This window comes from Choloepus didactylus, chromosome 1 (assembly GCF_015220235.1).
Source record: "Choloepus didactylus isolate mChoDid1 chromosome 1, mChoDid1.pri, whole genome shotgun sequence".
Classification (NCBI taxonomy): Eukaryota; Metazoa; Chordata; class Mammalia; order Pilosa; family Megalonychidae; genus Choloepus; species Choloepus didactylus.
In genome coordinates, this window is record NC_051307.1 from 206,819,656 (window position 1) to 206,835,491 (window position 15,836).

At 42.6% G+C, this 15,836-nt stretch overlaps 1 protein-coding gene across 3 annotated transcripts in view; it reads left to right on the forward strand.

The window, feature by feature from the left end:
- Positions 1-15,836, forward strand: part of CACNA1D (calcium voltage-gated channel subunit alpha1 D) — a 459,890-nt gene that overhangs the window by 365,059 nt on the left and 78,995 nt on the right. For all 3 annotated transcript variants that reach the window (XM_037798311.1, XM_037798303.1, XM_037798296.1), the window contains 11 exons: positions 439-553; positions 1,065-1,134; positions 2,002-2,068; positions 2,825-2,972; positions 5,062-5,191; positions 8,194-8,253; positions 10,815-10,921; positions 12,547-12,634; positions 13,250-13,357; positions 13,450-13,502; positions 14,707-14,853. In XM_037798311.1, coding sequence (XP_037654239.1) covers positions 439-553; positions 1,065-1,134; positions 2,002-2,068; positions 2,825-2,972; positions 5,062-5,191; positions 8,194-8,253; positions 10,815-10,921; positions 12,547-12,634; positions 13,250-13,357; positions 13,450-13,502; positions 14,707-14,853 — 1,093 coding nt within the window. The remainder of the gene's footprint in view (positions 1-438; positions 554-1,064; positions 1,135-2,001; positions 2,069-2,824; positions 2,973-5,061; positions 5,192-8,193; positions 8,254-10,814; positions 10,922-12,546; positions 12,635-13,249; positions 13,358-13,449; positions 13,503-14,706; positions 14,854-15,836) is intronic.

A 15,836-nucleotide genomic window follows, 5' to 3' on the forward strand; every position in this document is an offset into this window, starting at 1 on the left:
GGGTCTATTTTTAAAGAGGCAGCACTCCCCTGGATATATATGTTACAATTTGCCTGTTTTGAAAGAGACAAAGCAAAGCATACAACTTTTTAGTTAGGATACGTTTACGTTATAGATTGTTCTATATGATGTATATAATAGCTATAGATACATAGAAATATGTACACACATGCATAAAGGGAAATGTCGAATGTTTGTAGGTTTTCATTGGCTTTAGTGAATCTTAATTTTGCTTCTTTCCAGACTGTCTTCTCCAGGTTTCTAGTTTTCTTGAAAACCAAGGTTTCTTGTAGCTGTGCTCCTCTGGCATTACCAAGCCAATACAGCACCAAGCTGCTACTAGTGCTTCCTGGAATGCAGAGGGTGTGACTTTGGCATTGTTGACCATGATATAGTTGTATTTGGAAATGTGTTGTTCCCTTAAACTTTTCAAATTAGATATTCTACTGAATGTCTTCTTGGCCATTGCTGTGGACAATTTGGCTGATGCTGAAAGCTTGAATACTGCTCAGAAAGAGGAAGCTGAAGAAAAGGAAAGGAAAAAGATTGCTAGGTAATGCCATTTTCACCAGAGGTGTTTGCTCAGGGGGCTGACCACAGCTGAGGCCTGGCCTGCAGCTCCTGGAGTCATGCACACCCCACAATACTACAGCCCTCATTGCTGCTTTGTGGTGATGTGAGGACTGTGTAGGCCAGACCAAAAAGGATGGAGTCTTGGGTAGAAGCCAGACTCTTGGCTCTCATTCCCTCAGAGCTGAGAGTGGAATTGCCCATTCCCATGATTAAAGAATTGCTGCAGTTAATTTTGGCATCATAAAATAAATGATGCATTCAATGCTGTTTAGCTTTTGGATGAGAATTTTGATAAGATGATCTGTATAATGAATCCATTGCACTGAGATTAACAGGAAGCTCTGAGTTTGGATCATGCTATGTTCTTGCTGTCAGTGTTGTTTCTAATTAAATTCTGTCCTTCATTGGGGCACTGTTGATTCAGAATCCTGATTAGCATTTTTATACATAGCAATATGGTTATTTGGTTTCTCATGTTCTTTTCTCCTTAGAAAAGAGAGCCTAGAGAATAAAAAGAACAACAAGCCAGAAGTCAACCAGATAGCCAAAAGTCACAACAAGGTATTTGTTCTAAAATACTTCTCACTTTCTTTCAAATGATTCTGTTAGTATCTCCGTAAATGTACCATTTACACCATGCAAGTGCCTTGTGTTATATTTTGGTGTGAGAATATGGCGCACCATGTAGATGCTGGCTTCCCAGGGGGGTTATGATTGATTTAGGCAGTCTGCAGGTTGTTAATCAATATATAACTATAGAACTAATATGCTAAATATTTTAGCTGGTTTAACCACTTATTTTTTCCTTATTGGAATTGTGTGGTCAGAGCAGACCTGTGGGCAAGATTATGTTAACTTCTTGAGTGGAGATTCAAATCAGGAATTGTTCATGGATGTTTCTTCTCAGAGGTGATCTCAGAATCAGGTGGCTACCCTGCTTGAACTGTTCCCCTTTATGACAGTTCTGGGATTTTCATTCGTTTGTTTGTCATTGAATTTGGTAAATCCTTACTGAGTGTGTCAGGCACTGGGGATTCAGGAATGAACAAGATGAATGGTCCCTCCCTTCATAGGGCTCATAGTCTAGTAGGGAGGCAGGAAACAAAAATGCAGTTAATCATACAGTATGTGTGATAAGTGCCAGGATAGGGAAAGACCAGATGTTTGGATGGTGCTTGTAAATCGTGACTGGTTAGGGCTTATAACCCACTTTCCTCCTCATCTGTACTCTTTCCCAGGCTGTCTGTCTTAAGTAAAATCACCATCTGGGGACATTTGCCTGGGGACACTGTCACTCACAGACAGACATACTTTGGAGGGAACTTCTCTTTCCTGTGGTGAATAGCGGGGTTGATTCTTCACTTGGATCCTCTGAAGTTCATTTAAGTCAGAGTCTCCCCTCCTCCCAAGACATCTCTGTCATCCTAGGTTACAATTGATGACTATCGAGACGAAGATGAGGACAAGGACCCCTACCCGCCTTGTGATGTGCCAGGTATGGTGGCAGAAGCTCATGAGAGACAGACTGTCAGCTCATGCCCTGTGTGGTTTTCCCCCCGTGCTGGGATGGCTGCTGTGTCTGTGGCTGGTTTGCCTAGCTATGTTGCACGCTGGGCCACTGAGGCCACCTTGGTTGTGGGCCTAGTCCCTCTGTGTGCCAGTTAGCTCTGCTTTTCCTTGGTCCCAGGCAGCATATGTAACCCAAATTCTAAGTGTCAGGAAGAAAAAGTGTGGGTGGATCAGGGCAATCCCACTCCTTGCTGAGAAAACTCTTAAGACAAAACCAGTTGTAATGACTCACCTGACACTTACATTTGACTGGTGTCTTTCACTGAGTTGGCTGACTTAAGTAGGACTGTGGAGTTGGGGAGTGTGAGGCACTGATGGTATGTGACCTTGAAGTCCTCCACACCTCTTTCAGAGTGAAGCTGAGAAAGGTTACCTAGGAAATAGCCAGTGCTAGGAGGATGGCAGTGAGAATCCTGCTGCTGCCACCTTTTATCTGTGGTCAGCTCTTCCCACGACTAAACACACACCAAATTGAGGGTGCTTCTCAGCCCTCCCATCCCCCCACTCCTGGGTACACTCAGTCCCATATTCCGAAGAAGCGGGAAGGTTTTGATTCATATATGCAAGTGAATGTTGTGAAAGTTTAAGCCAAATCTTAGTGTGAAACAGAGAAAAATAATTAAAACCCAGATGCAACCTTTGTTTATTTCATGTCTATAAAAAAAAAGTGTTTCATTTAAAGTAGGTGAAGAGGAGGAGGAGGAGGAGGAGGATGAACCTGAGGTTCCTGCTGGTCCCCGTCCTCGCAGAATCTCGGAGTTGAACATGAAGGAGAAAATCGCCCCCATCCCAGAAGGAAGTGCTTTCTTCATTCTTAGCAAGACTAACCCGTAAATACACCCCTTCTGGTCCCATCCTTTCTGCTTCTTGTCTGTGACCCTACCTGGTTGCTTGAGGGTGGCCAGGGATGGAATGAGAGAAGGCGGCTCACAACATCCTTCTCCCTAAGTAGGACCCCTCCGGCCCCTCTGCTGCTCCAGCCTTGCCTTTTCTTCCTGTTCATCTCTTCTTAGCCTTCTGTTTCCTGGACAAAGGGACCACAAGGGCGGGACCAGGTTCTGGGAGGAGCGCCATTCCAGATTCTTCTCCCACCTGGAGCCCTGCACAGGCAAAACAGCCTTGTGCTCATCAAGAGAGTCCAGTGAGCCCACCAATCTGGCATTCCCTGCACTGTCAACCTGGGCAGTATTTCCCATCCCATAAACCCTTTTTTAATGGGTAGATCTTCTGTTAACATGATTTGTGGTATGAGAATTTTGGAACCAAGTTCTTCCCACCATCTTCATCCTGAGATCTAGTTTAGTTGACCATTTTTTCCATATTGGATTTTATGATAAAGTAATATTGCTTAACAATACTTTATAAGGTTGCAGCTATTTAATTCAGCTCTGTGATACCCTGCTTGAAATAGCATTTCTCATATTAACATGATAAGATGCTCACCAGGAACATGGTAATTACAAATACTGTAAGAGTAAGAAGTTTATTTACCAGCTGGTTTCTAGGTTTTAAATCATCTGGGATTGAGTGAAAGGCCAGGGGGAATAAATGGCTCCTGGAAAGGTTTCTAGAACTGCAGACATGTTCTTGGCTGTCAGAGAACTTTGTATAATTCACATGCTCAGGGGAGATGCAGGTGGGAAGCAAAGCAGGCCAGAGTCCTTAGGGACTGGAAGAAGTGGTGATAGTTTTTATAGCTCATCACTGTAAGGAGCTTAACTGTCCTTTTAAAAACAAGAGGGGGTTAAACCAATGTTACTGATACCTACAGCTCACTGTCTGTACCTGTGTTGAAGGAATAGTTTGTTTCCCTTAAAAGCAATGAGCACTCCTGCTCTCACTGCCTTGGAAGGTCTTCTCCAGACTTGGTTGCTAACAGCTGGCAAGACTTCCAGGGGGTGCATTCTAGCATTAAGTATTAAGCCACCCCAAAGGGGGAATTTGAAGTGAGGAGTCATTTTCATATAAAATTGACCCCAATTTTAAAGATGAAAAAAAATCTTCTGAAGGAAAACCTACATGTATTCTATGGACAAAAAAAAATTAAACTTAAAATTCTGAAGTCAAGTACTGACAAAGTCAAGTACTGACGCTAAGGATGGTCAGTCACTTACTAGCCCGTGGGACACCAAGAAACAGCAAGAGTAGGTTCTGATGGTCCACAGAACCATCGTTAGATGGGGTGCTGGGCACGTGCTGCCCTACCTCCTTCACAGGACCTCAGGACTGAGTTCTATCACATGGTGCAATAAGACTCTTCCATTTTAGCAAATGTCACTTTCATTTAACATTCTACGGAATGATTTTTATGGACCAACTCCAAAATGTAAAAAATTACATTTGTGTCAGAATTTCTCCACGTACCAGATTTCACCCAGCCTATATTATATTGCAGAGCATATTTTAATACAGCCAAACTGCAGCACAAGAAAGGGATTTGTCCCATTCTTTGTGAGCTATTGAGATGACATCTAACTTCAGTTTCCTTTCTAGAAGCAGGGAAAGTAAGTAACTGGGCTTCAGGTTATAGTGGAAAACTTCAGAATAAGACAGACCTGGATTGGCACTCACCCCCTGGTCCTTACTAGCTTTGCCACCTTGAGAAATTTCCTTCACATCCTTAAGCCTCAGTTAACCCCCGTCTTTAGAAGACTAGCAATACCCAATTTTGAGGAATAAATGAAATAGTCTCTGTGGAAGCACCCAGCCCACAACTCAGGGATTGCTGTCCATGGGCAAATGGGTCATTCCGATTTGCCTGGCTGGGGGCGTGGGCAGCAGAGCAGACAGCTCTCCTCTGCCTGCTCTCTCACACAGAGTGGCCCCACTCTCAAGGACCCCCAGCATGCTGAAGGCTCTGGCCTATCTGCTCGGGCCCCGTCTGGGACTGTGTCCATGCTGTGGCTTTTCCCCCCACAGGATCCGCGTGGGCTGCCACAAGCTCATCAACCACCACATCTTCACTAACCTCATCCTGGTCTTCATCATGCTGAGCAGTGCTGCCCTCGCTGCTGAGGACCCCATCCGCAGTCATTCCTTCCGGAACACCGTAAGCCTCTGAGAGGGGAGGGACGGGAGGGGTCATCATCAAGATGGGGACTTTGGAATCCTGTGAGGCTAAAAGCTAGAGTAGACTTACCATGCATCTTGAAACATTTTATGCTTGAGTTTTGTCAGTGTCAGAGAGGTTTGGTTTTATCTGTACAAATTTTTATTGAATTATTATTTTGAGCTTCATTTTAAATATTCTGCAGTAATTTATGTTGTGTTTGTGGCCCCTGCTTCTCTCCCTCTTCACCCCTTGCTGCCAACATTTTGGCCCTCTTTTTCCCTCCCTAGTGAAAGTGAAATTCACATCCACACCTGTTTGGAGATTTCTGCCCAGTGGAAGCATACAGCAGGGAGAAAAAGTAAAATTGAAACTAGGTGTGTCACATGTCCAGGAGCTCTTATTTAGGGTTGGTGGGGAAGACATATCTTACATGGACTTAAATTCATAAAGTTACTTGGCTCTGTTCCTGAAGAGAAAAACATCTTAGTGAAATGATAGGTAGTTGAATTGAGTGGTTTAGTGGAGAGGAACAACTGTATGTTTTGGTTGGGCAGAAGGTGATTATACTAAGAAAACAAGTAGAGGGTTACGATTTCTATTATTATTCAGTTTCAAAAGTTAGGGATGTCCTTTCACTGTACCCAGGTTGGAAAGAAACTTGTACATAAATTAATTCTTGCCTAAGCAGTTCCTTCTTAGCAGTGCAGCCAATTCAGCACTGAGAAAATCTGAAGGCAAGATGGTTTCAGAAGGCCAGTAGCCTGGTGACTGTGTGGCCTAGATATTACAGTGAAAGTTCAGGTTATTATCAAGAAACCCTCCAAGGAGAAGGAAGCCTAGCAAGTGTGTGAGGCCATCAGGCATTGCTCCTGTGCCTGGTTGGTGCTGCTTTCCATCCATCAGATTTTTAGAGACTTGAGGATGAAATCAAATGACCAGATCACTCTGTCCTGACAGCCAAGCCCTTATGCTGTTTGTTTCCATTTCTAGTGTTCTTGGTTTTGAATCCTGGCAATTCCAATCTATCAGATTGATAAAACACATGCTCTGATGTGAAGAAGGTGAAAGGAACTTCCCCCCAAGGCAGCTTGTTGGTACCGATGTAAAGATGAAGGCCCTTGAGCCTGTCTTAGGCCTGTATTTCACAGATTAGGGCTTTTGTTAGAGATTCCCCAGGCCATCCTATCTAAACATTCAAATGGAAAAATAACCTCTGGGTCTTTGAGTTCCATCATAAAAATGAGACACAAGAGTTCACAGCTTTTTGCTGTTTGTAACCTGGGTGACACCTAGGTTAGGAGCTAGTCTCGTACATTAGATTGACAAGGAATTAATTTACATTGGAACCTCATGTTCTTAGTTTTTTGTTATAATCACTTCTCAATGAGTTATCTCCCTGTTGCTTCTTCCCAAGAATGTTACTATTCTTTTTAAAAATGGATGTATATGGATGTATATTAATTTTAAAACACTGCTGTGTTTTTAAAATAACCTTAGCTGAATTCTTAGTGAAAAAAAGAGAATGGAAGGTAAGAACTACTTAAGTGTAAGAACTTTGACCCCTAGGCATCAGTTTGACTTGTTGACTTGTAGGCAACAGTGTCTTCTTGGCTACCCCAAGTGCTTTCAACAGTAATGGTTTTGCTGTGACCTAGGAAGGAATGAGGAGAAAGTGAGAGGGTCCTGATAATGTAATGGAAAATGCCTTTCATTGCCTGACCAGAAACAAAAATACAGGGAAGTGTTCAGATAAAATTTATAGATCCAGAACCAGAAGCTGTTTGGAAAATGAATACCCTTTAAAGAGAGACTGTCATCAAAGGAGAGCTGGGCTTTGGAGCAGAGGTCCTCACCTTACTGTAACAGATGCAGTAAAGCATTACCCTAGGGTGGACCACCTACTTAAAACAAAGAGTGCCCTGTGGCTCTAGACCAAACTTCAGGGGCTCAGCTTCTTGCTCAGCAAGGCTTGTAGCTTGCTGTGTGTCCTGAGCAAGTGTCCCCCACCTTGTTCCCAGCATGCACTTCTGTTAAATGAATGGAGTTGACCTGGGTGGTTTCCAGGTCCCTCCCAGCTCTGATCTTTTCAGTTCTTTCACAACTAGAGAACAGAGTTGTCATGTAGGCAAGCAGTTTCCTGTGAACAGCCCCATATGAATGGTCGGTCTTCTTGCTTCTGGCTCACCTTCCCCTTAACTCCCACCACCAGCTCTGAGGAGATGTTGGGAGCCCAGAAGGGGTTAGCAGGCCTCTGTAGCTGCATAATAGATGGTATTTCCAGGAGTGCTGATGAAGTAGCCTGGACTGTTAATTATTCTTATTCAAAGGCCAAGTCAGTCTGTTATCTGAGTGAGCCCAGTGAGGTAAAACACCAGTATTGGGAGAGAGCAGAATTAGATGGAAAGCAATGGGCAGGAGGAAAAGGATAATAAGCTATTCCTTGCAAACTTAACCAACCTAGCCCATCAGTGTTTACTCCCTATTAAATGGGCTGGAATGAGAGAGGACACATGGAAGCTTCTGGATCTGTTTGATGCCACTAACATCTTTATTTACATTTCTCAACCAATCTGAAGTTCAGCTGAATGACAGACTACTTCATTCTGCCAAAAAAGCAGTTACAAATCCAAAATAATACTGAGTCTAATTTATCTGGTTCCACAAGGAATCGGTAGATATAGTGCTCTGATAAGTGGTTATTAATAAAGCACTTTTAGAAATGAGCCTCTATCTGTTCCAGACAGGAGACTGGTAAGTGAGTCAGCATGAGTGTTTAAAGGAGGTAAGGATTACAAAACACTCTTTTTTGGTCATAAAGAGGAGCTGTAATCAGACGAATGTGGAGCAGTTGTAAGGATTTCTGCACTTAACTCCAGAGTGGCAGGGTCATCCTGGGAGAACTGGTCTCTGAATGCACGCATGGGTTCTCCTCTTGGGCACGTAGCTGTCAAAGTTTGTCTGGATGTCTTTTTCTCATTTCCACATGTTGTACCTTGCAGATACTGGGTTACTTTGACTATGCTTTCACAGCCATCTTTACTGTCGAAATCCTGTTAAAGGTAATGGATTTTTCATTGATCCTCATGTATTTTAAAGCAGCTGTAGCAATAATAGTTGCAATTCTTTGTTTACCTTCCAGATGCTAGGTTACGCAGATTATGTCTTCACTGGTGCTTTTGCATTTGAGATCATTTTGAAGGTAACAGGTTACATAGCAGTGTGTTTAAGAGACCCACTCCTGTGTGTGGCACACAGGAAAAAAGCTTGAAGTGCGTTTGACTTTCATTCTCATTTTTTTTTTTTGTCTTCTGTGATCAAGCTAAACTATTTTTTAACCAAAGAATTTTTCTGTAACCATGCCAACTTGTTTTTGCTGTTTCTTTTTAACCTTTGAATGCATGTATTAGCTACCTTTGCTCATGAAAGTGATTGGGAATTATATTTTGTTCCTTTTTGTTTTTATATCCTCTGACATTTGTCAGCTGATAACAGATATATCACTATGTGTGAACTTTCTTCCCTCCTTCCTAACATCAAAGTCAGAGGAAAAACATTTGTCCTATGAAGGGAACATATCTTTTTTCATTTGTCTGACTGAATCATGTTTTTAGTGGCCTGAAATAGTAATACACTATTTTCTTGCAACAGTACTTGCAAGATAACTTCAGTCTATTTGTGTTAATATATCTTATATCTGTTGTAATGGATGGGCTTACATTTACACAAAGGAAAAGAGTACCCTTTGGACAGAGCAACCTAAATGTACTGCCCATGCATAAACCAACAGTTGCCATTTGCCGCATGTAGTTTGTGTACTGATTTTGAAGCATATCCTATGGGTGACCTCATTTCTTAAATACTCAGAGTTCTGGAAACCAACAGCAGAGAGCTCAGACACCCTACGACTTGCTGAGCACCATGGGTCATGGGTCATTGCGCTCCTGGGGAAACGGGGCCCATGGGAACTGTCAGGACAGTCATGGCTCCTCGCAGGGAGACATCCTAGGAAGTGAAGACTTCCCACCACCATTTCCTTTAAACTGTTTTGAGTTTTTTTGTGTGCGTCTCAGGAAAAATGTGTTTCATGCTAGACCACTGTGGAACTTGGGCTCTTCACAAAATCTTTTATTAAATGAAGGCTCAATTAACATTGTCAGGGAATGAGGTATTCAGTTGTGGTGTTAATAAAAACGTTAGCACAAAACCAACCAACCTACCAATCTCTGTTTAAATCTTTGTTAGAAATCTTCTAAAAATTCGAGCTTACTTTTCTGCCTTTAAGCCAGTGAATTTGGTTGACAGTTCTCTCCTAAGAGAGTCAGTGACCAGATTCTAACAGTGGTCTCCATGATAGAGTAAAGATGCAGAATGCACAGGGGTTGGGGTGTGGGGACACTCTGCTTTCGCTTGCTCCTGAGAACAGCTGCTGCCTTTTTTGGTAAATTGCCTTCTCTGTGAACTCAATGGAGAAATACTCTACTTAGTCTGTTAGCCTGGTTAATTGAGTTTTTATTTTACTTCTCACATTTTTAAGTTGCTAAATGAATATAGCTATCTTGGGCTTTGGGGCAAATGAGTTACAAAATTATTTATTAAAAAAAAAAAAGATTGTGGCTTTTTAATTTCTGTATATTTGTCTCAGCGATTTAACCCGTGTAAGCCATTCTCTATTTTAAAGGTATTTTCAGAGAGTGGAAAATAAACTAGAACAAAAAGGATTCAGAAAATGGAAAAATGTCTAACATCAGAAGTGGTTGCTCCTGGTGGAAGATTAGAGGGCTATTTGGTTATTTGGCTAAACTATATAAAATTGTTATTCTTGTAGGTTAAAAATGGTTGAATATTAGCAGTAGCATATGGTTCAATGTAATTATTTCAACCCTGCCTCTCCTTTCCTGTACTTAAATGAGCGTGCCTCCCGCCTTTTTAATATAACAGTAAACTCTGAGTTTTTTCATAGCCAGTAGAAACCTCATCGGAGTACCCATAGTACATGCTCCAGTTACATGTGGCATGTCCCTAGAAAGCACTGCGAATCACTTAGGTGGGGCTCCATATGACAGCTTCCTAGCCACAGCTTGCACATGGTAGAGTAAGTTGACTTGGAGGAGCAGTTTAAAATGGATGTATCACTAAGGACCCTTAGGAGCAAGAAAGGGCTAACGTGAGAAAATGATGATTTCTGTGTAAATAGAACCAGTGAGCACTCTGTACTCCAGCTCTCTTTCTAGCCTACACTGGGAAGATTGAAGCCAGGAGCTGGCGTTTTGTGGGAAAGCTGCATTGTCTGGGAAGTGATTTCATTCTGACAGAGTCATATGGACTCTCTCCTGGGCCAGGGCTCTTTGGACGTGCTAACAATGTATTTGTATTTGAAATCTGTCATCACTGTAATAAAGTCTAAATTTGCCTCTTTTAAAATATAACTGAAATAAGCTGCCCCTTTTTCACTTTTGTTTAAGCAAACTAGTTGGCTATTCAGCCCTGTTGGATTTACATTTCTGGCTTCCTAATATACCTTGTTAATAGAGTCATAATTTTCTCAAGGTTTTGTAGAGAGCTAAGGTTTCTTTCCCTCTGGAGAGAAAAAACAATAAATCACCCATGATTCTGCTTATAGATGACGACTTTTGGAGCTTTCCTCCACAAAGGGGCATTCTGCAGGAACTACTTCAATTTGCTGGATATGCTGGTTGTTGGAGTGTCTCTGGTGTCATTTGGGATCCAGTGAGTATTCTGGTGTGTGTGTGCACGTGTGTGCATGTTTGTCCATTCATTCATTTGTTCCCAGGACTATTGGCAGGATGGTTTCATAAGGAATTCCAACATAATTATAAAGGGCAATGTTTTGATGATTACATGTAGTTATCCATGGATACTTAATTTGCAGAAATTAAGCATTGGAACAATGAATATTTTCTTGTGTTTCTGTTTTCTTTTCATTCCTACTGCTAAGTTGTGTTTCTTATTCTCTGTGAAATGTGCTTTCAACAGAGGGTGAAAGAGGTTTTGACTGACTGGGAGGAAAGAAAGCTAGTTCTAGCCCTGGGTTCTTCCAGAGGCTGGCTCCAAGACCTTGAGGGCATCTTTCCCACTCAGCTCTCAGTTTCCCTTCTATATAGAGGAGGGCCAGGACTAGACAACCTCCTCGGCTCTTTTAGCTTGGACATTCAAGACATCCCTTGATCTCCAGGATGCAGCATCTGCTATGACCCTTTTCATTTGGCCTCTAAAATGTTTCTGCTAGGAGGAGGCTGAAGCTGAAAATCAGGGCCCCAGTTCCTTTCCATGGCAGTTAGGGATTTCTGATGGGGAATCTCCAAGACTGAACACTACCTGCCTGCCATGCCCAGGGTTCTGATGCAACAGCACCAGTGGGAGCTTCCAGGTGTGACTTCGCTTTCCTGCTGGCGTATAAGTATCTCTGCTCAGGTGCTGACCATCAGTACTCCCTATAAGAGCCGACGCCCGTGACTTCTAAGTTAAAGGCAGATGGAGAGACTTTCTCTCCCTCAGAATACCAAGGACCCCTGCCCGAAAAAGCCTTCTGTTTTAGTTCACTGTTGCTGCCTAAAGGGAGGGAACCATGTAGTCATAGCTTGGAAGGACATTCTCACTTGTATCTCTGCAACTCCAATAAACTCGCAGGCTGTACTTATCTTTGCGAGCTGCAGCCCTTGCCCCTTCCTCCTGGGCATGTGCTCTAGCCACACCAAACCGTTTGTGGGGCTGCGTATGTGCTACATTCACTCTCATCTAGGGCCTTTGTACATGCTGGTGCCTCAGCCTACAGCCCTTTCTCTTTTGACTAGCTAACCCCTACTCCTCCTTTGGGACTTACCTGGACACCATTTTCCTAGGGGGCCTTCCAAGCTATCTCCCCAGATTGTACTCCCTTAGCAGAGTACACTACAATTACCCCTATTGTCTGGGTTGCAGTTGCCCATCTCTTCCACCAGACTGTGAACTTCTTGAAGGCCAGAGAATACCTAGCACCAAAGCATTGCAGTAGGTTTCTAAACTTAAACAAACCCCCAAAACTAAAGCCTAAAACCCAAGTACTGCCTAATGTTTACATTAAGAGAAAAGGACAAAGCAAATTCATAAATTATATGTCTGCCAAGGTTAGCTGCACTTAAATCAGGGCTTCTGTGAGTGCTCACACACCTGGCTTGGGAAGTCCTGTCTAGGACTGGAAGGAGAAGACTAGTGATTGTATATAAGCCATGGGAGAGATTAGCTGAGCTCCCCGTAGGTCCCATGCAAGTTGTGTAGTGGTACTAAGGCAACGTTCAAGTGAAAAAATTAATCTCAAAGTATTGAGATTACTTTTTATCTGCTCTTTTCCTTAGATCCAGTGCCATCTCCGTTGTGAAGATTCTGAGGGTCTTAAGGGTCCTGAGGCCCCTAAGGGCAATCAACAGAGCTAAAGGACTTAAGGTTTTGATTCCTCTCCTCCAGGCTGGGCTTTCTTGGATTGGGGTTAGCTGTAATTACTGACTTTTCTGAGGCTTGGTGGATTTTAAAGTGGGTTACATATTTGAAAAGAGTGCCAATAGGATTTTTAAAATTATTATTTATTTTCTTTATTTTTATGAAGATATTTTTAGCTACATGATTGCTGTTAATTTACTTTTTATTGTTAATATTTCCTTGCCTTTCTTTTAGTCCTTAAATTTACTCTCATGCATGTTGTACAAAGGCCAGTGGGAGGTTATATTTTCCTTCATGGGGTGGGGGAAGCCTTTGGGCCTGTGTGCCAGGCAGTGTACACTCCATAACATTTATTCTGACTAAATTAACTGCTTTGGAGGAAACCAAGGAGGGGCCCACTTACAGAGTGCTCCTCATAAGTACCCATGGTACACTGTGGGAAGTTCTCTCAGATTACCTAAAAAGCAAAGCACAAGGCACTGAAAAATTGGAAAATCATATAAAAATACACACAAATATTGAAACTCTTGCCTGGTATTCATAAACCTTAGTTTCCCTCGTGGCTAAAATAACAAGGGAAAGTAAAGCTTCTCCATCCTCTCCCCACTCTTTTCTCCGCAGCACGTTGTCCAGTGTGTCTTTGTGGCCATCCGGACAATTGGCAACATCATGATCGTCACCACCCTTCTCCAATTCATGTTTGCCTGCATTGGAGTCCAGTTGTTCAAGGTAGAGGGAAAATGCCTTCAAGCATTAAATCCCAGCTGATTTCTTTAGAGAGACGCCTATTGACTTGGTCCGTTTATTTGTTTTGTACCCAGGGAAAGTTCTATCGCTGCACAGATGAAGCCAAAAGTAACCCTGAAGAATGCAAGTGAGTGCCTTAGAAGTGAGGGTAGAAAATTTGGAAGAACAAGTAGAAAATCCCAAGGATTTGCTCATGCTAGCATTTCAGAAGCTTTTGTCATAAAGGAGACGAAACCAGCTCATTCTAGATAGATGTCTTTTGATGTTTAGTATGGAATCTAAAACTGGATAAAACTGACCTAACAATTATGAAATATCAAAGAAATCCCCCTTTAGCAACATAGATGATTTCTCCCCAAATCAAAACTCAAAGCTCGTCTCCCATGTGTTCATGAGCCAGCTCCCCTCTCTGACAGATTTTCCAGGCTTCCTCTCTGCTCTTGCTCCTCATGCCCACAGTTTGGGTGTATTTCCATTCCCAAGAGCAGGCAGAGGAGAAACGGGGTGGTAAATATCCACACTTCTTATTAACAGATATCCAGAAGAATAGTAAAGCAGACACAGAAACCATTGCCTACACTTTTTAGACTGTGTAGGAGTCCATGTTTCTGTCCTTCAGAGAGGTAACTGAGGTTTGGCTGCTTACACCCCTTGTGTTGGTTTGGGGTTTCTTTGTGAGCAGATGGGATGGTGCAAAGAGCACCAGTTACAAAGTTGACTGTGGACTGGGCGACTCCAGAGGCACCATCACACAGGCTGTGCGGCAGATGGCACTCCTGGAGTTGAGCAATGGGTGGCAAAATGGAGACACTCTTCCTTTCCTCTCTCTGTCTCTGCTTCTTCATCTGTAAAATAAAAACATTGGACTTTATCTCTTTGGTTCCTCCAGAAGTGAAATTCTGTGAGAAATGTTGTGTGCCAGAAGGTATGGAATTCTCTTAGAAAGAAAATTAGGAATATAGTTAGTATGAAGAGAGGGAATTTGATTAAAACTAAAATGCAGATAAGAATATACTTGTACTTATTCCACAGAGTTTATGGAATTCTCCATTGCTGAAGCTTTTGATTCTTCAAAATATACTTTAAGCCCATTGTATATGGGAAATATTTACTGTTGGGTAGTTTTCATTTGTTAACAGCAATATGCTGGGTATCCACCTTGTTGGTCTGGAGACTACACATCACCCTAGTAGTTACTTGAACACTAGAGTAGACAGGCAGAGTGTGGCAGTGTGTGGAGGTGGAGATTTGGCCACATGGGACTGATTTAATGCTATTTTTACCATTCACATAAGAAGCCAAGATGACCCACACTTCTCTTTCCTCTTTAGGGGGCTTTTCATTCTCTACAAGGATGGGGAGGTTGATAACCCTGTGGTTCGTGAGAGGATCTGGCAAAATAGTGACTTCAACTTTGACAACGTCCTTTCTGCTATGATGGCGCTTTTCACAGTCTCCACATTTGAGGGTTGGCCTGCGTAAGTGTAGAGAATGTAGTCTTTGGGGGAGGCTTTGGGAGCAAGGGTTCTCTCTGCTTCCCTCTCCATCTTGCTTCTCTGGGGACCCTGGGCTGAACCATCTCTCCTGGAATGAGTCCCATTTCTTTTCTCCATAGTCACAGGCTTTCCCTGTGATTGTTAACTTGAATCACTTATCAATCACTTCTTGGCCCACAGGGCTCTTCTGTCTGATTAGGCAAGTGATTAACCCTTGTGACCACCTGGCAGGGCTCTGAATTTTTGAAGCAGGGATAGTATAGGATACAGGCAGGGGTTGTGTCAGCTGGCTCCCATGGAGCCACTCTGGATGGGAATAGGAAGTGGAAGAAGTATTTGTGATGCAAATTCCCATTGGTAGTCACATAATAAAGCTGCCATTCCATGGTTCCTAAAGAGAGTCTTGATAGTGTCCTAAGCCATTCATTCATTCGCTCAATAGGTACTTATTGAGTACTAACATATTCCAGGCATGGATTGCTGCCAGTGTACCATTTCTTTCACTGATGCATTCACTCACTCCTTCATAAAGCATGCTCCTGATACCTGTTCCACGGAACAGGCTGGATTAAGCACTGTGGGAAAAACAGAGTTGTCTAAATATGGTTCCTCCCTTCAGAGACCCCAAATCTGGTCAGGGTGTCAGGTGGTGAAAGTAGGCAGGAGAGCCTGGTGTGTCATAGATGTACTGAATAGGAGAATGGCAAGGATTTTGATGGATAAAGTAAGTAAACCAGAAAGAAGGAGGAAGGTAGAATACACAAGGGAGAGTCTCTCATATCTTTCTTTCTTTTTTTTCTTTACCAGGGAACCCTCAGTTTTGTTTTGTTTTGTTTTGTTTAATTCAGTTTTACTGAGATATATTCACATACCATACAGTCATCCATGGTACACAATCAACTGTTCACAGTACCATCTTACAGTTGCACATTCATCACCCCCAATCTATTTTTGAACATTTTCCT